Below are 25,126 nucleotides of genomic sequence, written 5' to 3'. Positions count from 1 at the left end.
TTAGCCTAGCTCGGTATCCTAAGGTAACCCATTAACGCCGAGGTTGGTGGGCAGGTTTCAACGTTCAGGCTGCTTTAGCTCTGCCCCAACCCGACCCTCATATCCATATTTGGAGTTTGGGTGGAGTAAAGCTCATCCAACATGGCGACCGCAGCCTCCGCCCACTTCAGGCTTCATTTTCGAGGTTCAGAATCCAATGGGTGACGTCACGATGGGTTTGTCCATAGTATATACAGTCAATGGTTTACCAGTGGAGTCAGCGGAGAAAGAAAACAAATACATTCATTAATGCCTGTAAACGCACAGAGGGTGATCTACAAATATTTTTGATTTGCACACGTGTTTTGCTATCCAGAAATACAAATTTATAATTTGTAACTTGTATTTTGGTTTTTACAAATATCTGTGTACTTGTAAATATATTGTGTTTGTGTAAATACACAATTTTCCATTTGTAAAAACAAAAAGGACTAAGGACTAACACTGCCACATACTGGTGAGGAGGGCAGGCCATTTGCGAATCTTCGACAAGAACGTCTCAAAAACGCGTAAGTGAGGAAAGAGATGCATGTGCGTGATTGATGATCCACAAATGCTGAGTCATACTTCACAAGTAGAATTTTCAGTTTTACAAATGGCTTTTTTGTTTTTACAAATGTAAAAATTGTGTATTTACAAAAACAAAATATATTTACAAGTACACCTGTATTTATAGAAACCAAAATACAAATTATAAATTTGTATTTGTGGATAGCAAAACATGTGTGCAAATCAAAAATATTTGTAGATGATTCCCTGTGCGTTTACAGGTATTAATGAGACAAATTTAATCCCGTGGCTTTCATTCATAGAGATTTCACTATTATGGATCCCTGCATGGAAATTATGTTGTCCAAGAGGCATGAGACTCTACATCTTCTTGTGAGGGTCTCTGGTCTGGAGTGCTGAATATCTGACCTGTGGAGTTCTAAGCTACATCTGCTGCTGTGGCCTCATCAACCAGCCCAGTCTTCATGGTCTGGAGTGCTGTGTATCAGCCTTGTGGAGCTCCATAAACTAGATCTGCTCCTTGTCTTCATGGCCTCCTCCAGTTGTCCACTCCTACCTGGATGAACACCTACCTAGGTGAACAAATTCACCAACCTATTCATGAATCCTCTTATACACACAAACTGTCACATAAGATCATCAGCTATGTGTTATATTACTAGATCCTTCGTGTTTCCTTCAGCTTGATATATGTATCTATGACAGAAGTTTGTTTATCTGTTTCTCCTGCTCTTCTTTTCTCTCTGTCTTCTCTGTTTCTACCCGGCAGGGCTTCGGCAGATGGGCCCTCCATATGAGCTGGGTTCTGCTCAAGGTTTCTTCCTGTTAAAAGGGAGTTTTTCTTTGCCACCATCACCCTCAGGCTTGCTCTGGAGGTTGCAGGCTGGTTTTTATGAAGCGTCTCAAAACAATTTGTATCATTATTGGAGCTATATAAATAAAGTTGAATTGAATTGAATTTATGGTGGGTTTTTAATAAAGATATGATAACTTTTCTAATGTTCCTCATGACTGCATTGTTTTTATCTGATCTGGACCCTACATAGCATTTGTAAGATCTCATTCATGAGCTTCATAATATAAACACTAGAGGTCACAGGACAGTTTGGAATTCTTTAAAAGGACAATTACAACACAGATTAGTCATTTTCACCTGCCAAAAATTGATTGAGGGCCAAATATAGTTACTCAAATGTTATTTCTGCCTAAATATGACTTGATCTCATTCATGAGCTTCATAATATAAACACTAGAGCTCAAAATGGTCAATCATGACACTGAATTTTCTTGACAATAACTTTTTCTTTGTACCTTGTACCTTGAACCTTGTAACTCCATATTTTGTTTTGGACACACTAACTTTCCAACAGTGACTATCTAAGGATGGGTCAAGACTTGTGTCTTATTTCTGTGAAGACTGACCAACAACAACAAAAAAAAAGTATTTTCACGATTGACTATTTTATTTTTCAATTTGATGGCAGGATGGCACCGTGATTAGGTGGTATCAATGAGTGTGCAGGAAAAATAATAAACTGTATTTGGCCTTCAATCTATTTTTGGCAGGTGAAAACACCTATTTTCTGTTGTAATGGCCTTTAAAGGGATTTCAAGCTGTCCTGTGAGCTCTAGTGTTTATATTATGAAGCTCATGAATGAGATCAAGTCTTATTTAGGCAGAAATAACCTCTCCTTAACTATCCTATGCCTTAGGTCAGTTTTTGTGATGTGAAAACTGATCAAAAACTGAAAAACACATCCAAACATGGGAAGCAAATGCTATGTAGGGCCCAGATCAGATAAAAACAATGGAGAGTCACGAGGATCATTGCAAAAGTTATCACATCTTTATTGAAAACCCACCAATAAATCATATTCATTATTGTCTAATTTCCAAAGACAGGGCTAAACAAAGTCATCAGACATACCAAGCACATAGACTTGTCTATCACGTAATTGCCATGCCTGATTTCGCTACAAACTACACTTCTTTTGGCCACAGTTGTAATTATTTCATAACAACAAACGTTAACGTTTCGAAGACACATGCCTTTGCTATAATTACATTGTAATACAGTTGTGTGTATCTGCATATTATGATTGTTGAATCCAGAGAAAATCAGACGTTTTTGCACTCCCGCGCCCAGAAATCAGATTCTGGCAGGCCATCACTTTTTGGCACGACACCTGTCACTTACAGCTGTGCATAAACGGGATTGTTTCCATGTATCCATGACAACTGACTGGAAAAAGACCGGTGATACATCCCTCGACTGTGAAAATGAAACAGTCAATTTGCTTAATGTGAAGCACACTAGTGTGAAAAACACTTGGTCAGTTTTTGATTATTTCTGGTCAAAATTCATTGTGTATAATTTAACACAGTACTTAAATATTGTCATCAATAACCAACTAATTGTTTAATATTATTTAAAATGTTATTGTGAGAGACAATGTTATGTAGGGGAAAAAAGAGAGAAAGCGGAATCAAAGTGCGGGTACCGTTGCGCCGCCGTGCGTTAGGTGAGGGACCCCTCCCTCTTCTCTCAGACCGAAATTTGGGGAAGAAGATGGAGGTTCGCGCTTTCACTCACTGACTTAATGATTCTGTTTTCCAGGTTAGTAAATGTTAAAACATAGAAAAAATGTTTCCTCTGGAAGTGTACGGTTGTGTGTTCTAGCTGAGACGATTCTTTTGTCCAGTCGTTGATGTATTTAACCGAGTTTAAGAGTCGCGGTCTAGCACCGCGAGCTACGGCGTGCTAGCGGCCATTTAGCATGAATATGCTATGAGAGTATGTGTGTGTGATTCTGTACACTGGTATCCTCCACTCCCTGGCGATGTTTTTGTTTCAGTTTCTAAGGTCCTGTCATGTTATGAAATAGTGTTCTGTCAAAGAAAAAGGAGGTTTATTTTTAATGAGTTAAAGGGAAGTGTTTATTGTTTTATACCATGATTTTGCAAACTTGTAATAAATCAGACCGAAATTCGGGGAAGATGGAGGTTCGTTCTTTCACTCACTGACTTGATGATTCTGTTCTCCAGGGACCCATCCAGGAGAGTGAGAGCCGAGAATCGCGATAAATATCATTTGTTACTCCAGTTTACACGCCTTGAAACTCGTAACATTAACGTTATTAATCCTATATCATTAGTCTGCTTGAAAGCCCACTGGTTACTTGCAATGTTTTTATGCTTCTGATATAGCAGCCGTTTCTGTTAAAATCACTTCCACCAGTTCCAGTTGGAGGTTCCTCAGATACCGTCGTCTTCCCGTATGTCTTTGGTTTGCCGCCGAGAGTCATAAATATATATGAAGGGCCAAAACAAACGCCGCAACAGCTGGCAGCGGCATCTTGGATGTTTGTTTACAGTTGTCGCAAACGGCAATGCGTGATGACGTAACGGCAATCGACTACCATAATAAAGATCCTGAGATACTCGAATGTTTTCACCCCTCACCCTTGTCACTCGAAACAGAGGGCTGACGGGAAGGGTTTAGGGGGAGGATTGGGATTGGGCCTAGGTTTTCAGGATGGTCTTACGATTCCACGGTCTGAGTGATTTTTGGATAGGAGCTACCGTTTTATCACAGTAAGGCCAAATGTGAGACCAGTGAAGAGGGAGAAAATCAGCCTATTTCTCCATGTCTCTCTCTGCCCCGGCCCAGCGCCCTGCTGTCGTCATTGACAACCGCCTCAAGTTGGCACTCAAGTTAACCAGGGAGTCCTCTGATAGCTCTGCTGTTAATACTGCTGACCTGTCTCCCAAACAATTATGTTACAACCACACACATTACACAGGTAACTCCTCACCCACACAAAAACACAGGTAACTTTATGTTACTACAGTTACACAAACGCACGTGTAAGCGTGTCACACATACACACAGGTAACTTTATCTTATTACAGTTATAGTGCATTACTTTCTCACACACAGGCTACCTGTGCTAACCGTAAGCGGACTGCGCTAACTATGCAAATTGTGATAAATGTGGGTTAACTGTGCTAACGGTGCTACATGTAGGCTAAGTGTGCTAGCTAACTCCCATGTTGACAGAGATGGTACACCCCGCAGTAGCCCCCTGTGGGCCTTTCAAAATTTCCCATAGGGAATTTTCTAGTTTAAATATTTGTGCTTTCACATTACCAAATAGATCCAATTGCATTCTGCTGGGGATCGTTGCTGCGATCAAGGAGTGTCATTGCTATGAGGTGGGGGTGCCTGGTCTGGTTTTGATGGGTGCTACTGTACATGTATAAGTAACATGAATGAATACCAGGTCCAAAAGTTTCCCAGCAGAACACTGAATAGTCACAAGATAAAAACAACCAGATAGTGGTTTTAATGTTGTGGACGATTGATGTATCTGCATTAATAAAAGGACACTGTTAACATTTGCTCAGTGTCTGAGGGAAGTTGATTATATGGTGTAAATGCTTCATGATGTCATTCAGTTACTGTCATCATCAAGAAAGAAATACGAAAACAGATTTTTTTTTAATTCACCATTGACACCTGCAGCTCAGTTTAACATCCATTGTAGCCTTCCACCTGCTAATATTTTAAGAGCAAATTATAATTAAAAGAGAAAAAAAGGTAGTCGTATTTAAAAATGCCTTAGCCTTTACACACTGGGGCAAATGCAAAGCAGCATTTGAATAAAAAGTTCAAAATTAATCTGTAAAACTAAAATTGAATTTGCCACAACTACAACAATGTCAAGCAAATGTCAAACACCAGATAAATTCATGAGTTTTAAGTAATCAAGTTTTTTTTTTTTTTTTTTTTGCAGATGTTGAGCAATTGGCTGCGTAAAGAAATTAATTGGATTGGAATTTAATTTAAATCTCCTGGGGAAACACACATTTAAAAGAAAGGTGGTGCATGAAATGGTAAAAACAGTCTTAAATAAAACTGGACAGATTGTTCTATTGTCAGATTCTTTGGAGGTACACAGTTGACAGAGCATGCAGAGAACTGATAGATGCAGCAATATGAATTGAAAGAGTACAAATTCCTTATTGAAAGGAAAGGATGAAAATACACGTGACTTTGTGGTACAGACAAAGAGTCTAGCAAAATATATAAAAATCCTTCTTTTCAAACGATGATTTTGGGGAAATTTGATTTCTCTTTTTGAGTGAAATGTAAATATTGATTAAAAAATGTGTTAAGTGCATGTCTTTAAGTACACAGGAAAAACTGACAAAAAAAATAGCACATTTGTCATGTTTATATTATGAGTATGGCTTCAACTGACTGGACACAAAATGTTCATTAATGAACTTTCACAGTGTTGGTTTAAGTTTTTTGTTAACTAGCTACATATTTCCATCTTCCGTTTCTGAAAGTTTTGGTGTCTGAGCTCTAGTGCATCAGAGACATGATAACTTCAATCTTCAATCTCATTTCACTCTTTCCAAAGTGTCTGCTCGCTGACATCCTGCCTTGCTAATTTCATCAGGATGTGTCTATAAGACTCAACGATAAGAGTGTAAACCACTACAAACTGCTAAATCCATGTCTCTCTACAGTCTAAACTGTCATTAACAAACAGCTCCAAAGGCACAAAAAAAATAAAGATCCTGAGATACAGCAGATGTGAAAACCGTTTGGCAAAACAGGTAAGCAAGCTTCAGATAAAAACATCTTGAAAGAAACATCACCTGAAACTAGTGTGTGTCCACCAAAGCAGACAAGGTTAGAAACATCTGTTCGAGTGTGACCTGACAGAATCACTTTTAAACATGAGTGTGATATTATCCCGGCATGAATCAAGTGAACTTATAAAAAGGCCTTCAGTTCACAGGTTTGCTACCATGTTGCTCAGCACTGTCTGTTTGCTGTGAAGAATATGGATATTGACTCAAGTACAGGATATGGAGGTAATGTAAGTGGTGGGCTGAACAATTAGCTTGACAACAGTAGAATGTGTTTTTTTTCCACAAACAATAAAAGCACAACCATGTAGATATGGACTTATATAGAATATAGCAGAATATAGTTTAAAAGAGACATGTTACCAACAATAAAGCAGATGTCATCTCAGGTCGGCTCATTATTGAATCATTCATTTTAGCTATAGCTACAAACCAGGACTGCATATTTTGACCCAGACTCTTATGAAGGCACAACTTCACAGCCAGTATGGACAGATGTAAAGATCACAGCAGCAGAAACTCTTTTCCCATCAAGTCACTAGCCACTAGAAAAGATGATCCTTTAAGGCTAGACTGCACGTCTCAAGTTGTACACTAAAAAACTGATATTCTAGTTTAATCTAATGTGCCAAATTAGAAATTAAAAAGAAAAAAATAAGCTCGGAGTAATTTCTGTTAAGTGCTGCATTTATCTTCTGCTTGCACCAGTAAAGAACAGTGGTATGAAAATGATAACTAAAATTATATTATAGTTATTACTAGACACAGGACGGTCACTGCAAGAACCCTGTTAAAATATTCTGAGCAGACTGAGGGAGAATGGAAGAAGAAATAATCCTCTCTATTCTATTTGGTAGTAGGTACAGACACCTCATTCTGAGCTGCTTACATTTCTCACTATCCCTTTTTGATGCTGTGGCCACTTAGACCACATCCCTCCCTGAATTTGACAAAAGTAAAATAAACATGTTAAATATTAAGTTCATAGGAAATAAAATGTGGAACATGTAAAAATCAAAGAAAAAAAAAATTAATGCTTCACCCCTGAAGTGAAAAGAGATGTTTGGCACTTTATTGTACTGAGTGCATGGAAGCAGGAGGAGGGTCTGAAATCATGTTGAAAGGGTTCAGACGATGGCGTTGGTGCCACGGAGGCCGACTCCACGGGCAAACTGCTCCAGGAGGCCAGAGATGGCTCCCGAGGGGCTGGGTGCCGAGGACTTGAGGCCCACAGTGGAGCTGTAGGCTGCCAGGAAGACTTCCCGTACCGCCTCCAGACGAGCCTGACGCTCTGAGGGGAAGGGACACCTGGAGAGGAGAGAGGAAACAAGCAAGAGGTAGCGAGATGAGAAGGCCCGAAGAAAAAAAGGTTGGGGAAGCACATGCTATTTTTAAATTCTATAAAAAACAAATAAATGAAAACAATAAGTGGAACTGAGAAAATCAGAATGACGCAGGTAAAAGCATTTGGATCAACCCCACTTGCAGCATACTGTGAATGAAAAAAAAACAGCTTGCACATGCTGTTATCACCACCTCTTCTCAATTCCTCTCATTCTCTCTGAATAATAGATGATATTTGCGTGTTGAAAGTGGGACACACGTAGTTTCGGCAGGCACATCAAACTGAAATTAAAATACACCGACTTTCTTTCTTATTTTATTTTACTATGTGGTTCAGGTAGACAGAGGGCACGAACAAAGAAGTCAGCTTTTGAAAGGCAACAAATATTTCACCTATCCTTTGGTTATGAACAGGGACCAAGTTTGTCAAAGTATTCTGATTACATGCAGAGAAATTAGTCGAGGTGACATAGTAACATCACCTGTCAAGGTCTAGGATTTATTTTTTGGATATAGTAAAAATAGTCAGGAGACTCCTAATTCTGGCTGGACTTCACTTGAACTCGAAAATGTCTGCTGTGAAATAGGCCGGAGTCATTTCACTTATTCTCTACGTCATAGATATTCCAGAACTACACGGCATAGTTTGCGTATGCCAATTTTGGGATTTTCCGAGTAAAAGCCTGCCAGAGGGGCACACCAGTTGCAAGGTTTCGGTTTTACTTACATACGTCCACTGGGTCCTTCATCCTGAAAGCTGAAAGGCAGGGGGGAGTCGTAGGCAGAAGCAACAGCAGATGAGACGGAAGAGGCTGAGGCCAGAGGAGGATGGAAGTGTGCATTGTCATGAATGCTTCCACAACCTGAAACTATCTGCCAGCTACCGTACTCTGTTGAGAGGGAGGACCCTGACCGAGCGTAGTCTGCTGCTAACCTGAGACAGACAGATAACCGGCACAGAGACAGGAGATGTAAAAGAAAGGATAAAAAAAACCCTCTAAAGCTTTTATTATCAAGTTTTCTGTAATATGTTAGCGGCTTGAGTGTAAATATAGTGTGTTGGAATAATCTGAGTTTATAACCATTTATTTGTAAAAGCCCATCTACTACAATAAGATAATAATATGGCATAAAGAATGTTATGTCAGTGATCAGTTCCCAGCGTGCAAATAAAGATCTGATCTGGCTGTAGTTGACTCAGGGGTAGTGATGTGCAATAGTCTCGTTTCACTTTACTTAGTTATTTGGCACTATAGAAACAGGATGTGACATCATGATGACAAGTTGCCATGCCAGCTGCTTGTCCATATTTATACAGTGTATGGTGCAGACCTTTACTCTGAATTTAGTACAAGAAAAGCCCCCCTCATCGGTGTAACCTTTAATCTACCTTTACACCAATCATTGATGTCACGGCTATTGATGTAGTCTTGGTTAGAATGATTGGTAACCCCTGAAATTCAGGTATTTCATTCAGATTAATGGCAAATTTATATATTTAATATTGCACAGATTATAAGATGCCCAAGCTTCTTAAACCTGCCTGAAAACTCTTTAAAGTTTGCAGGAATCATTCTTGCGATGACAGGTTGCAGCTCTCCAAAGGGTTTCACTGGGATTTAGGTCAGGACTCTCTGCAGTCCTACTTTTGTCTTTCATACTGATGGATTTATGCTTTGGCTTGTTAAAAGACCCAAACCACTGTCCTTGCACATAGTTTTATAGCTTTAAAATGCCCCAGTAACCTTCAGAGACAAAATTACAACTATCAGAATGAGTATTGTTCAGAAAAGGCTGGATATTCTGCCATTGGTTACAAACTCGCAAAAACACACTATGCACAATTTAGTAAACGTGGAAATAGTAAAGAAAGTTGACAGTGAGTTAAAATCATCTACCTACACTCTAGCTCCTATTCCCACCACTTTTGTTTAACAGTTTTGCAGAGTAAGTTTTAACAATAATTCGCTGCTCGCTGCTCATAGGCATCTTTCCTTCACCTTAGTTAGTTAAACCATTGCGCCAATTACAGACTGCATGTCCAACGGCATGTTTGAAAAATTCCAGTTTGGCTTCAGGGCCAAGCAAAGTATAGAAACAGCTCTAGTGAAACTTATTAATGACCTCAGAATGAACACTGATGGGAAAAAAAATCCCTGTATTGGTTCTCCTAGATCAGAGGTCTTCAACGTTTTTCAGGCCAATGCCCCCGAAACTGATGGAGAGATTAAGTAGGACCCCCTACCTACTATATGTGTGCTATATTAAACACGGCCTAGTCCCATTTATAAATATACATTATTATTATAATTTTGCAATCAATATTAAGCTATTCAAATAATACACAGGTTCAAATATTCTTTTTTTTTTATTACAATAATTTGCAGCAATAGGGTAGCCATGCCGGAAAAATTAAAAAATGTATAAAAAATGTCCAATCAACTAAAGATATAGCGATTCCCCTGCAGTACCTCGGGGGTCCTGGACTCCCTGTTGGAGACCTAAGTCCTAGATCCTAGCTCTGGATTTGACAGTAGATAGACAGTTCTTGAACGGTTCAGATCTTATTTAATTGGTCTGCACTTCTATCTGTCTGATCATTCCTCAGAGGAAACTAACTTGATTTGTAGTGTCTGCAAGGCTCCATCTTAGGACCAATTCTCTGCAGTTCTTGTATATTTACCACTCGGCAATATTATTAGAAATCACAATATAAATTTCCACAACTACACAGATGACACTCAGCTGAATATCTCTGTGAATTCAAAAAAGCACAAATCCATCAATAAGATGATAACAAGTGTGTCTGACCTAGTATTGTGGGTGAATCTGAACTTTTTACGCCTAAACCCAGTCAGTGGACCAAAAGCTGAAAGAGAAAAACTGTCTGACCACCTAAAATCATTTGTACTAAAAACCCAAAGATCATGCTAAAAAATATGCAGATGCAGAATGCAGATTTTATTTATGCTCATACTACATGTTCCTCCCTCCTGATTCAGTTCAATTCAATTTTATTTATATAGCGGCAATAACAATACAAACTATCTCAAGACGCTTCACAAAAACCAGCAGAGCAGCCTGAGGGCAACGGTGACAAGGAAAAACTCCCTTTTAACAGGAAGAAACCTTGAGCAGAACCCAGCTCATATGGAGGGACCCATCTGCTGAAGGCCAGCCAGGTAGAAACAGAGAAGATAGAGAGAAAAGAAGAGCAGGACAAACAGAACAAACTTCTGTCATAGATATGTGACAGTTTGTGAATGCAGAAAATGAATTCATGCTTTTTTCTCCAGTCAACTCGACTATTGTATTGTATCGTCTGTCTTGTATATCCAAGAAAGCAATTTCTAAGTCACAACTCGTGAAAAATGCAGCAGCATGCAACACTCCAGTTTTTAAATCGCTATAGTGGTTACCCGTCAGTTAAAGAATAGATTTTAAAATAATCTTATTGTTTTTTTTAAAGCTCTAAATGGCCTTGTCCCACCTTATCTGTTTGACATGCTCAAAATACATGTGCCTTCAAGATCCCTAAGATCCTCAGGCCCAAATCTCCTGATTCATGCAATGTTCTCTTGTTTTTATTTATTTATTTTTTTTATTTATAACATTATCTTTTCTGTTCAGCACTTTGTGTTGGATTTTATGCATGAATTGTGCTATATAAATAAAGTTTGTTGTTGTTGCTGTTGTTATTATACTGCTCATCAAACATTTTGTCTAGATTTTTTATTTCAGTTTATGAAAACAGAGAACAGGTTGTTAAAAAAAACTATGATTTGACAAAACTGGCTCATTTGCATCTGGTTCTGAAGATATTCTGAATATTGTACTTCAAGAGTGATATTAATAATTCTGATTGTAAGACGACTGTATTCAACAATGATTGCTTGCCATTAGCCAAGGCAGATTCATGGATGCAAAGTTACTCTGAGAGTCTGGTGTCTAGAAGTGAACTTTGATAATTCTGATGATATTGTTCTGGTGATATCCTGAGAATTATCGAAGTAGCATGTTTCAGTTTCCCATCACCGCTTACAACATACGTCGACAGGGACTATAACTTTGTGTTTGGTTTAAATTGTTCTTTAGTTTGTTCCAATAAACTCTTTAATCAGAATTCTCCAGGTCACTGACTTTCTTCAACATACAATTAGGTCTATATATATTTGGACAGTGACCCAAGTTTCGTTGTTTTAGCTTTTTACCAAAACATGTTCAAGATACAGTTAATACGGGTTTTAAAGTGTAGACTCTAAGCTGCAAGGAGAATTGAAGCACTTTCACATGTAAGCCAACTCTTTTTCAAAGGACCAAAAGTAATTGGACAGTTGACTCAAAAGCCATTACATGGGCTGCATGGGTAATTCCCTCGCTAATTTTTCATCATCGAAACAGGTAGAAGGTCTGGAATTGTTTCGAGGTGTGCAGGTGTGGAGCAGCTGACGATCATCATGATGATGATCATCATGATGATCACTACATCTTCCGTAAAACATGGTGGAAGCAGTGTGATGGTGGTGCGCTTCACAGTACAGATGGATAATGACCCAAAACATACAACAGAAGCAACCCAGGACTTTTTAAGGCAAAGAAATGGAACATTATGCAATGGCCAAGTCATTCACCAGATCACAAACCGATCGAGCACGCATTTCATTCACTTAAGACGAAACTTAGGGCAGGAACTACACCCTAGTTGTTTAATTTCAAATCTAATACATTGTCATGCAGAGTTCAATTTGTGAAGATTGTGTCACTGTCCAAATACATTTGGGCCTAACTGCAAGTGTGACGAACAGGATTTGGGAAAAAAAAAAGAGAGAGACAAGAGAGCCAGCATTAGCTGCTAGCTAATGCTGGCTGGTACCATATTGGTAAACATACTGCCGCATGTAAATGGTAAGAGGGGTTTGGCCTTAAGTAAATGGTAAATAGTCTTGCTCTTATATAGCGCTTTTCTACCTACACGTACTCAAAGCGCTTTTACAGTCAGAGACACATCCACCCATTCACTCACACAAGCACACACACATTCACACACCAATGCCAGTTGAACCACTAACCCTTCGGTCCATGGACAACCCGCTCTACCTACTGAGCCATAGCCGCCCCTCATCTCATTTACGGTCTAAATGCAGAGAGTAGCATCCGACATTCTCCAAAACAAAGAAACTGAAGTTATTTTTAACTTAGATAAAGAGATGAAAGTTTTGAAATGTTACTGCTTTGGAAATGTGGTCATTGATCGGCGCAAGAATAGAGACAAGCAGTAGTAACAGAGTGGATTCAAAATGGCCAAAACGCTTTGTAAAGGACCATATTGAGATTTCCTATTTGTGTAACACCTTAAATATTTTGAATTTTGTTTAAAATGTGTGTGACCCGGAAACCCTATGCACTGGTGGCTCTGCATTTTTTAAGGATTCACTGAGTAAGTTGCTGCTCATCATCATTCTGCTATCTGGTTGATTTAATAAAGGAAACCTTACCCATCAGTCGAGACTGTCAGTGCTACACGCTAAAAATCTTAAACCATTTTGACAAAGTACTGTAACATTCATCCACAACATCCACTTTTGAGAAGTGTCTCTCACAGCAGACAGTGCGTTTACATGCAGAGCTTTATCAAGCTATGCTCAAAATTCATCTTTCTGAACGTGGTCCTTGTCCCAGTTTACAATCAAATAACTGACGAGAACATGTTCTCCTCCTCCACACTAGGTGGCGATATGTGTCTTTTCAGTGGGATAATACAACGTTAATACGGTCCGTTTTCCGGTTGACCTATTGTGTCATATAATAAACTAGTCGTTCATGCGGCAGACATCAACAACCAGATGGATAATAGTACAGCTCTTTTAAATTCCTACGTAATGTGCGCGCTACTTATGGTGCAGGTAAGATATGCGCTATCCCTCAAACGGTTCTTCTACCTACTCTGTTTACAGTCTTCTTCTGCGATTGGCTTTCTTCTATGTTTTTGTTACGGGGTCACATCCAGTGCAGCAGTTGTGGAGCATGAACAATGAACATGACCCTGCGGGGAATAAAATAATTTCTGTTCCTCTTTACTTCCCTTTTTGAGTAATTGAACAGATTAGCTCCATAGGAACTTTCTGCAGTAAAAAGACAGCATTTGAATTCCTAGTACTTATTAGAGACTGGGATTGGTTAACCTTAAGGTCGGACACAGAGGCTGACAAAATACACCAATTTGCAAAATTCCCAAGAGTACCTGCTCCTTGTCTTTCGTTTAAGCAGAGAGCACGAACTTAATGCTAGCGAGTTATCTCCGCTACATCTAACTACTGTATATTCACATATTAAGCCAGGGAGAGAATGCTCGCTACCGCAGAGGCAGGATGTGTCATTGTTGAAACATGGGGACAGCAATGCACATTTTCAAGCACTGTCACTCTCCCAGAACACATTCATAGTCTTTTTTTTTTTGATGGAGGAGCAGAGAAGGAGGTTCGGGTCGGCGTTGGCTGTCCTCAAGGGGAACGTGAGGTCTTCGACAGCAGGATGGATGGACTGTGTGCACTTGATGGGACCCAGAAGGAGTGTGTCATGAGAAGAGCTTTGAAGGCCTGGCTTAGGACCACAGTATGTCTGTGCCATGCTTCTGACTCTACGGGCGGACACTCTGTTGGCGTTTACATCCTTCTCTCAGCGGACAACAAGGAGACACCATTGACGAGAAACACCATGCGATCACACGATCCATGCTGCTGTTGCTATGCAACTGACCAAACAACCATATCGGACGCTATTTTGCCAACTATTTTTGTATATTTTTTCATAATGATATTTCTGTAAATGTTTTGATTACACTTTTTATTTTACTTTAATCTCATTTTATTTTATCCTTCTTGTGTTTACTTTTATTTGTAACGAAGCTACGGTGACAAAGTAATTTCCCTTGTGGATCATTAAAATCTGTCTAAGTCTAAGTCAATTATAGAAGGAATTGTGTGATAAATGGAGAAACAACATTTTAGAGAGAGAGATACTATCTCATCTCTGCGCAATTGCCCAATCATGCTGTGAAATGGAGTTGAATGCCAAAGTGTGTTTTGGAAAAAAGACATCAACAGTTGGGTTAGGGTTACTGTTAGATGTGTAGGGCAGGACTTTCCAAAGCTACCAAACCATCTAATAAGTACTGTAGACCGTGTAGAGCTATGGGAGCTTCATTTGACGGGGGAACTGACAAAAAACAGAGCCTGGCCTCAGTTAGAATGACAAACAGCAGGTCCTGCTACTTCTTCTGTAGCTTGACCCTGTTCCACGCATCTGTGCTTAACCCCAGAGAAAGAAAGACTCATAACTGATGCGTGCACAATTTCAAATCTCGTCTATCTTGGTATACAGCTGACCTGCTTGTGAATAAAAAGGAAGAAGCTCCAGAGCTGATGCATGGATGCCTCTGGTAATAATCTAAAATTTAGCCTAGTGAAGTTTAGTGTGTGTATAAACAAATAAGATGTAGTGGCTGGTGAAGTTTTATCAGTTTTGCTCACCTTCTCCCGGGGACAGCCAACGGGCTGCTGCCTGTTCGTGTGATGCTGTGTTCTGACTGGTTGGAGGAGGAGGAGCTGGAAGACCGGGCCTCATTGATGGGATGGGAGTGGTGCTCCTCTGGAGGGTTCTGTCTATTCCAAACAACCATCTGTGGAGAGGATGTGGTGCCTTTTCTCCTGAGAAGAGAGGAGAATACACTGGCTACAGAGCATGTGTTAAATAATCGACTGTTGGAAGTTGCTCTAGTCAACGTTTCCTCCTGTAAAATTATGTCTTATCTGTATTTCTTTCAAACTCTATGTTAGATCATATTTAATTAACTCATACCGCTTGCACATCGAAAATAGTGTGTTGACACAGAATTTTGAGACCCGAGTCGACCTGCCTTAGTGTGCTTTCACACTGCCAGCCGTCTGGGTCTGACCTGCCAGTGTGAGAGCTGCGTGCCTGTTTTTTTCCTCCCTCTCATACTTCATCGCATCAACAATGTCCTCATTACACATTTAAGCGCACTTGAACAATGCAAGGTAAACAATGGACAGTGTCGTGCGTCCCATGCCACTCCAGCTCATCCTGTCTTATTTTAGGAGTTTTTTGTTTTTTTAACATTTTAGTTTGTTGATGATCTGCCGAATGGACCGGTCAAACCCCAACTCTTTCAAAAGGCTGGTGATTTGTTTGCTTGACAAAAAACGGACAAAAAACTCTGCCCTTTATAGATCAGTCTCAGGGAGATCAACAGGACTGGAGGGTTGTGGGAGGTGGCTATCCCAGCTGTTGGGTGAGAGACAGGACAGGTCTGTCAGGGCTAATGCTAAATGGCTAATTTGGAATCACCAATTAACCCAGCGAACATGTCTTTGGACAGTGAGAGCCGGAGTGCCCCAGAGGACCCACGCAGGAACAGGGAGAACGTGCAAATTCCCCACAGTCCACCTTCTTGCTGTGATGCATCAGTGCTAGCAACCACACTACAGTGCCGCCCAATTTCAGACATAGGACAAGTGTATATAGCGGGAGTCTTATGACACATAGTTAATCTCTGTTGGAATCATTCAAATTTGAACTGCACTTCACGTGGGTGCAGCATCAAAGATGCAGATCAAAGCTTGTGTGAGCGAATAGGTGGATGTGTCTGACTTTAAAAGCGCTTTGAGTACCTTTGAGTAGGTAGAAAAGCGCTATATAAAAGCAAGACCATTTACCATTTAGATAGGGCAGCTCTCCTAATTGTTAATTGAGGTTTTAATGTAAAAACGCATCTATTTAAGGGATTTAACACTAACTCCGGGTGCCATTGCTCAAACAAAACATCTGTTATCAGGGAAAGGCTTAGAAAACATGGCGACATCGAAATACTTCAACAGTTCTTCTTGTACGTCTACCTGGAAAAGCCCAGAACACGAGGGTGACCATGATGCCACCGACGCTCTCACAACGTCCTCAAATATGCTAGACAGTTGTCTGCGGAAATTTCCTAGATGAATGCAACACTGCAGAGGGCTGCAACTGACATCTCGTCTATTAAACAAACGATGGCGGAGCTGAATAATGCAGTGACAGCCATGCAAGAAAGACTGGGTGAGGCTGAAAGGCGTATTACACACCTGGAAGAGACGTCGGAGCAATTGGTGAAGGATAAGAGGAGCAAAGATAAAGAGACGGAGGCCCTGTGGAACTGAGTACAAGTTCTTGAAAACCAAAGCAGGCGAAATAATGTGAGGCTGGTGGGACTAAAGGAGACCTTTGGTACTAATGGGACGCTGCCTGGTTGTGTTCGAAAGATTCTCGCAGAGGGTCTCTGTGTGGAAACTAGCAGAGAATGTCAGATTGAGAGGGGGCACAGGCAACTGGCACCGATGCCGAACACAGATCAGCCCCCAAGACCGGTGCTGATCCACTTTTTGAGGCAGTTTGCGAGGGACAAGGTGTTAATGTCGTTTATCTATGTTCCCAGATGTGTCTAGAGAACTGGTGCAGAAGAGGAAAGCGTTTACACCAGTGAAGTGCAAACTACACGACCTTGACATTAGATGCACTAGCTTTCAGTGCAACGTTGCACTTGATATGGAGAGGAAAAAACGTGAGTTGCAACACTGTCAAAGCTGCGCAGAAAGTCATTAATGAGCAACGATAGGGAAGAACTGTGGACCGACATGAATGGAGCCAGGTGAGTTGGTGTTTACATTCAATGTGAGACTTTTTGTGTTTTTCATTGAATGATGTTGCTTTTATATATATATATGTATATATATATATATATATATATATGTGTGTGTGTATATATATATATATGTGTGTGTGTGTGTATGTATATATATATATATATATATATATATATATACAGTGGGGGAAATAAGTATTTGATCCCTTGCTGAATTTGTAAGTTTGCCCACTTCCATAGAAATGATCAGACTCTGGTTTTTATGGTTGTTTACTGGTTATGGGTATAGACAGAATATCAATCGAAAATGCATAAAAAACACACAATCTAAAAGTTATAAATTGTTATGTATTTTATTAAGGGAAATAAGTATTTGATCCCCAACAATTCACTTAGAATTCAGGCTCCTACAGATTGGCTGGTGCGCATGTGGCACACAGCTGTGCTCAGTCAACTAATTACCAATACTCCTGATCTTAACTCGTCATGTATATAAAGCACACCTGCTCTAAGAATCAGTTTCTTACATTCCAACTTCTACAGCACCATGGGCAAGACCAAAGAGCTGTCAAAAGATGTCAGGGACAAGATTGTAGACCTGCACAAGGCTGGTATAGGTTACAAAACCATCAGCAAAAGGCTTGGTGAGAAGGTGACAACTATTGGTGCCATTATTCGCAAGTGGAAGACCCATAAAAGGACCATCAACTGTCCTCGGTCTGGAGCTCCCCGCAAAATCTCGCCTCATGGAGTGAGGATGATGATGAGAAAGGTGAGGGAGCAGCCTAAAACAACATGGCAGGAGCTTGTTAATGATCTGGAAGCAGTTGGGACCTCCGTCACCAAGAAAACAGTTGGCAACACACTGCGCCGTTATGGATTGAACTCTTGCAGTGCCCGCAAGGTCCCCCTGCTCAAGAAGGCACATGTACAGGCCCGCCTTAAGTTTGCCAGTGAACATCTAAATGACTCAGAGAAGGCTTGGGAGAAAGTGCTGTGGTCTGACGAAACCAAAGTTGAGCTATTTGGCATTAACTCGACCCGCCGTGTTTGGAGGATGAAAAAACGTGAGTATGACCCAAAGAACACCATACCCACGGTTAAGCATGGAGGTGGAAACATCATGTTTTGGGGCTGTTTTTCAGCAAAGGGTACAGGGCAACTTCACCGCATTATGGGGCCAATGAATGCAGCCATGTACTGTAACATCTTGGACAAAAACCTTCTTTCCTCAGCAAGAACACTGAAGATGCCTCGTGGGTGGGTTTTCCAACATGACAATGACCCAAAACATACTGCCAGGACAACAAAGGAGTGGCTCAAGAAGAAGCATATTAAGGTCATGGAGTGGCCTAGTCAGTCTCCGGACCTTAACCCGATCGAAAACCTGTGAAGGGAGCTGAAGCTCCGAGTTTCCAAGAGGCAGCCAAGAAACTTGAAGGATTTAGAGACTGTCTGTAAAGATGAATGGGCCAAAATCCCTCCTGCGCTGTGTGCAAACCTGGTGACCAACTACAAGAAACGTCTCATCGCTGTGCTTGCCAACAAAGGTTTCTCTACAAAGTACTGACTTGTGTTGTGCTTGGGGATCAAATACTTATTTCCCTTAATAAAATACATAACAATTTATAACTTTTAGATTGTGTGTTTTTTATGCATTTTCGACTGATATTCTGTCTATACCCATAACCAGTAAACAACCATAAAAACCAGAGTCTGATCATTTCTATGGAAGTGGGCAAACTTACAAATTCAGCAGGGGATCAAATACTTATTTCCCCCACTGTATATATATATATACACATACGCACCTAATAAGGGAGACCCTGAATTCTTCCACAAGCTGAATAGAATATTGGGAGATACAAAGGGTGAAGTTATTCTAGCAGGAGATTTTAATGAAATAATGGATCCAGTATTGGATAGGAGTACATTCAGAAACCCTCCAATAGAGGTATAGGATTATATGGAGACTGACAAACACAAACGTGAAGGATTTTACTTTTTTTCTCCCACTTTTTTCCCCCACTGCCATAAAATCTTCTCCAGGACAGATTTTTTTTCTAATAAGTACTTCTTTGGCAGTCAATGTGGCTAACTGTGATATAAAAGCAATTTCTAATACAGATCATGCACCAGTCCAACTATTTATTAAGGCAAATCTCAAGGCTGAAAGGAGAGGTAGATGGAGAATAAACACTGGATTACTGTCGGACTCAATGTTTAAAAAGATAATAGAGGAATACTTTAAAACCTATTTTGAAATTAATCGTATGGTCGTACTGAATAAATAGCTACTGTGTGGTAAACGTCAAACGCTTATATTAAAAGAGAGTATCTTAGCAGGTGCGGCATGCGGTTGAGTAAATCCCAAATATTCCTATTACAGCCATTTCTCTGGATGCAGAGGAGACCTTTGAGTGGCAGATTCTGCTCTCTACCCTGTCTTATTTTGGCTTTAATTCTAACTTTATCAAATGGATTATAATGTTGTACAAAGAAGTACTGTTTATCATATTTTTAGAGGTCTTCTTGGCAGTGTCTGTAAGAGCACACCCTGGAATAAGAGCGGCATATAATTATTATTATATGCTGATGATATTTTAGCAGTAGTATCTGAGCCTTTAACCTCTCTGCCACATCTGATGGACACTATAAAATCCTTCTCACAATTTTCGGGCTATTCCAGTAACTGGAGTAAATCTGAGGCAATGCCTCTCTCCAAGTTATGTATTTCACTTATGGTGGAGATATTTTAATTTTAGATGGGTACGCAGGGAATGAAATATCTTGGCATCAAACTGTCTGAGGATATAGGCGAAATAGTGGCACTAAATTTTAACCCATTACTTAAGAAAATTAAAACAAACCTTGGTAAGTGGGAAAATTTAAAACTGACATTGTGGGGAAAAATCAATGTCATAAAAATGATAGTTACCCTGCAATTTAGTTATGTCATGATGATTTTACCAATTAAGATACCATCAACCATTTTTAGACAACTGGATGATGTAACATTTTCTATGGGGTGGAAAAAGGCTATGAATAAAACTGAGAAAGTTATGCGCACATAAAGAGAAGGGAGGTCTGGGCCTCCCAGATATTTTGCTTTTGAGATGACCAAAATAGCAAGGTACTGGCAAGTTACGGAGGACAAAGCAGCTTGGATGGAGGTAGAAAAGGAGATATGCTCTCCTTTCCAACCCATGGAAGTTTTATCACAAAAACAGTTTAATATCATAAATTCAGTACTTCAACACTCAAAAGATGTCTGGACCAGAGTGCATAAAATGTTTAAAATTACACACAATACAAAGATACTCATGACTGTGGCATAATCCCAATGTGTGTATTTGAAAGAAATGTGCGTATTGGAAACAGTAGCACTCAAAAGACATACGTATTAGTAGTGATCTATTCAAAGATGGGGTGATTTTGTCATATCATAAGCTACTGCAGAAATTTAATCTGGCAGTAAAAGATCATTTTTGGAAATTTTTACAAATAAGGAGTTGTATTAACTCAAAGCCTTACAATATTGCTGATAACATGGTGATAGCACACAAGAAACTTCCACTTGGAAAATGAAAAGCCTCACAATAAAGATGAAGACGATTTGGCAGAGGGACCTTGGTGGAGAGATTGAAGGGCAACGATTATGGCTGGTTGTGGTAAATATGTGAGAGAGGCAAGTGACTCCTTGGATATGGAAGTTTTTCTGTGCTGTCAGAGTTTGAATACGATTTGCTACATAAGTTTACATGTAGTTTACATAAAAAATTCACAAAAAGTTCAACCTCATAAAATTCAACATAAAACACACCTTATACATTCAACATCACAAAAAATTCAATCTTGCAAAATCATAAATCATATTCATTATTGTCTAATTTCCAAAAAAATAAATAAATAAACCTAAAAAAAAATCAACCTAAAAAATTCAAACTCAAAGATACAACCTCAAAAAGTTCAACCTCAAGATACAACCTCAAAATTTCAATCTCTGAAGTTGAACATTGATGGAAGTTATTGAACAGTATCTACACTGTTATTGAAAATTGTGTTAGAAACTAGTAACTGGCTGTGAGTGTCTTTACCTTCGGCAGCTACCAACAACAAGCCAGAAATGCTGGTGTTACTCCAACCGGAGTAACACCTGCGTTTCGGGCTCAGGTAGCTAACCTGGTAGCAGGTATCACTCGATACTCACAGCCATTTACTAGTTTGTAACGTAATATTAAAATGTATTATTACTATTATTATTTCACAAATACTATTCCTGTAACTGCATCTTATTTTATTTTGATTATTAAATCATACATTCGATCATATTATTATTATTATTATTATTATTATTATTATTAAATATATTATTGTTAGATTTTTATTGTTATGTATCAATCCTTTTTAATATCCGTTTTTACAAATACCTGGAATCTTTCCAATGCTGTTGCACATTGTCTGCATTTTTAATTTAACCAATTTATATTGTATCATAAATATATGTCTGTCATTTATAATAAACTAAACGGGTTGAACTTCGGTTGAAAATTCAGTGAGTTATTATGATTTTAATCGTGGATAGTCCTCTGCCTCTGTTCACTTATACAATCAGTTAACACGGCTTCCTCCTGAACAAGATAACGGCTGCATTGACACATCATTCCAATGGACAGAGGCGGCAGAGGCTGCATCTACGTGTATATATCTATGTTATGGAAGAGAATAACCCTACGTCACTGAAAAGGCCACACCCCCTTATGGGTGAAAACAAAGCATAAGTTACTGTGTTGTTTATTGTTCTTTGGACCATTTAAAAGATAAAACTCCCCTCAAGACAGAGGGACAACAAATTGAATAAATTTGGTGGACAAAGATGTAAAGCCGTCGGACCCTGATAGTTGATATGTGTACGTTTGCACTTAATCATGATGATGCTAACGTTAACTAATGTCAGTCATCAGAATTGTTAGTTATAATGTTAAAAGTTCATGCTAAAAAATCAAAGTAGTGAATGTTGATGCTGAACTGAAATGACAGGAAGAAATGACAGAGCACAGAGTTACGTTACTGTAAAGCATTTTTTTTTTTAAACAAAAGGGTTAATGTTGGCTAAGCTTCATGCTGTATGTATGTCATGATTAATTAATTTATTATGGAATTATTATGAATTGATGACAGCTGTGATATATTACCCGGTGATTCAATGACGTAGGAAATAAATGTCTGATACGACACCTCAGGCCAGTGAGTGGGGCCGTTCACTCATTTATCTGTCGGTAGATGGACATACGGCTCCTATTTAAAAAAAAATAAAAATAAAAAATTTAACATTGCAGAGCGATTATGTGTCAGCCTGACTAACGTTAACCATTTTGCCCCCTTTCCAGCCGATAAATGCTGACAACACAAAATAAACTCTGATTATGGGGGGATTTGTATTTACCGCTAGTGGTTTGTTTTCACTCAAATGGGGGCGTGGCCTAATTTGCTGCTCTCTTCTATGTGCCATGTCTCTGCACCATGACCAATGGAGCATAACCTGATTGGCTACACTTGGCTGAATAGAGAACGGGATCGATTTCTTCGAAGTTAAATCCGTCTTCTTCAAAGGTTGAAATTTGGAGGTTGAAGCTTTGAGGCTCAATTCTCGAGGCTGAACTTTTGAGGTTGAATGTTTTGAGGTTGTATCTTTGAGGTTGAATTTTATGCTGAATTTTACAAGGTTGATTTTTTTGTGATGTTGAATTTATAAGGTTGAACTTTTTGTGATGTTGAATTTTTTATGTAAACTACATTTATGTAGCAATTCATATTCAAACTCTGATGGCACAGAAAAACTTCCATACTTGGGACAGGTTTTGGGATTACATAAAGGTAGACGATGACCACTACTAGGACATTTTTTCTTTTTCCTGTTTGTGTATTTTTGTGTATCTGTCGCATTATCTTATCTTGTACATGTTCAGACAAAAATTGTTAACTCTGTTGTTAGGGTTACTTAATTGTTATTTGTTTTATTATTATTCTGTTCCTGTATGGAGAATCTTGCCAAGTCACGTCACTTTGAAAAATGCAATAAAGCTTGAATTAAAAAATAAATAAATAAATAAATAAAAAATGGGCTGTACTTTACTGTACTGTAAGATATTGTTTTGCGCACTCGCTTCATAACATAACCGGTCAGATTCCTGAATAGCAAGCTGCACTGAGGACTCCACTCATGCAAAAACTGACCATGCCAGAATTGGATGGTTGGTTGGTGTCTGTACAATTAAAAAAAAAAATATTTGAAAAGACGTGGATCGTTGAATGTGATCTTGTACGTGTGTTATGCTGACCAGGTAGATGTGAACGGTTGGTTGGAGAACAGGTCCACGGTTTCATTGGTGAGGCTGGAGGCGCCGCCCACCTCCTCAGTGATGAGGGAAAACTCACTACTCAGACTGGTCACACTGCCGCGATCCCTGGACTCTGAATCCAAAAACAAAAAGGTTTCTCACCAATCCTTCACACAGCAGGCCGTATTCAGTTTTTTTGAACATTGCTCGCAACAACTTTTGTCCATCTTTCTGCTCTTCTGGTCGCCCAGCTGTTCCTATAAATCTTAAAATAACCCCAGGAGCAAGCACCAAGGCCATGGTTGCAACCTGTTTGAGGCCACATTTCCCTCCATGATCGTGCAGACATTAAAGCTTATGATGCAGCATATTCTGGATTATAGCCTTTCAATTTAATATGATTAACATGAGATGAAAGTGTGTTATCACTCAGAGTCTCATTGTTACGTCTCTGCTCATATCACTTTGAAACTTTGTAATTCCTCATTACATCAGGCCTAACATTGCACCAAAAACTGAACGGAAAAAATGAGAAAATCAAGTTGGACTGATTTAAAAAATTTAAAATGATAACACTCCACAGACTTACTTAACTGGCAGAGGTCTTCCATGGTGAAATCACTGTCTTTGTAGTGTGAGTTCTTCCTTCTGAAATTATGATGAAATGAGACGGACATGAAAAGATTAGAACGAACAGGGACTACTGGGTTGGTGCAGTTGAAATCTGCAGATGGAAGTTGGTTATTTGCCCTAATAGTTACTACTGAAAAAAAAGAAAGAATGAAAGAAAGAACTCACCTCTGTTTCTTAACAGCAGAGAACTTCTCTGAGACAATGTGCTTCAAAAAATTGAAGCAAAAAAAGAAAATCTAAGGAAGAGGAAACTAATTTCAGTACAAAGATGAAACACAGCGAACATTAAACCATGAACTACTACACATACGAGCTGTTATACCAGGAACAAGTGAGTTTAAAATAAACACACGTACCTCTTCCCCTTTGGAGAGTCGATCTGGCAGCATGTGACTAGAAAGAAATGATGTAGAAAAATATTTTATCTTCTTAGACCATAAAACAAAGCCATAAACCAAGCTTTTCAGCACATTCTTATGCAACGAACGAAGGATTTCAAACTTTTCTCATACAGTGTGTTTACATGCAGAGCTTAATGGAGCTATGCTCAAAATTCGACTTTCTGACTACAGTCCTTGTCCCAGTTTACATGCAGCGCAAGAAAATCAAATAACTATTCCCCTCTTCCACACTAGGTGGCGATACGTGTCTTTTCAGCGGGATAATACCACGATAATACGGCCCGATTTCCGGTTGACCTGTTGCGTGATATAATTAACAAGAGTCGTTCATGCGGCAAACCGGCATTTCAAACAACAACCAGACGGATAATAGTAAATTTTTTAATCTTGTTCATAATATTTGCACTACTTCAGGTGTAGGTAAGATCCGCGCTATCCCTCAGATGGTTCTTCTAGCGGCTCCGTTTCTCTTCTTCCTCTACGACCGGATTTCTTGGAC

General features: G+C 39.3%; 1 protein-coding gene across 2 annotated transcripts in view; it reads right to left on the bottom strand.

The window, feature by feature from the left end:
* Positions 1 to 5,035: 5,035 nt before the first annotated feature.
* Positions 5,036 to 25,126, bottom strand: part of mtmr14 (myotubularin related protein 14) — a 37,509-nt gene continuing 17,418 nt past the window's right edge. The window contains exons 13-19 of one of the 2 annotated variants that reach the window (XM_047582126.1): positions 24,583 to 24,619; positions 24,392 to 24,462; positions 24,183 to 24,241; positions 23,594 to 23,726; positions 15,088 to 15,264; positions 8,286 to 8,492; positions 5,036 to 7,522 (exon numbers count right to left, since the gene is read on the bottom strand). In XM_047582126.1, coding sequence (XP_047438082.1) covers positions 7,342 to 7,522; positions 8,286 to 8,492; positions 15,088 to 15,264; positions 23,594 to 23,726; positions 24,183 to 24,241; positions 24,392 to 24,462; positions 24,583 to 24,619 — 865 coding nt within the window. In that variant the 3' untranslated portion in view covers positions 5,036 to 7,341. The remainder of the gene's footprint in view (positions 7,523 to 8,285; positions 8,493 to 15,087; positions 15,265 to 23,593; positions 23,727 to 24,182; positions 24,242 to 24,391; positions 24,463 to 24,582; positions 24,620 to 25,126) is intronic. The other variant, XM_047582127.1, reaches the window with a different exon arrangement.

The sequence above is a fragment of the Mugil cephalus genome, chromosome 4 (genome assembly GCF_022458985.1).
Source record: "Mugil cephalus isolate CIBA_MC_2020 chromosome 4, CIBA_Mcephalus_1.1, whole genome shotgun sequence".
Classification (NCBI taxonomy): Eukaryota; Metazoa; Chordata; class Actinopteri; order Mugiliformes; family Mugilidae; genus Mugil; species Mugil cephalus.
The sequence above is the reverse complement of the archived record's forward strand: the minus strand, read 5'-3'. Positions and strand labels throughout refer to the sequence as shown.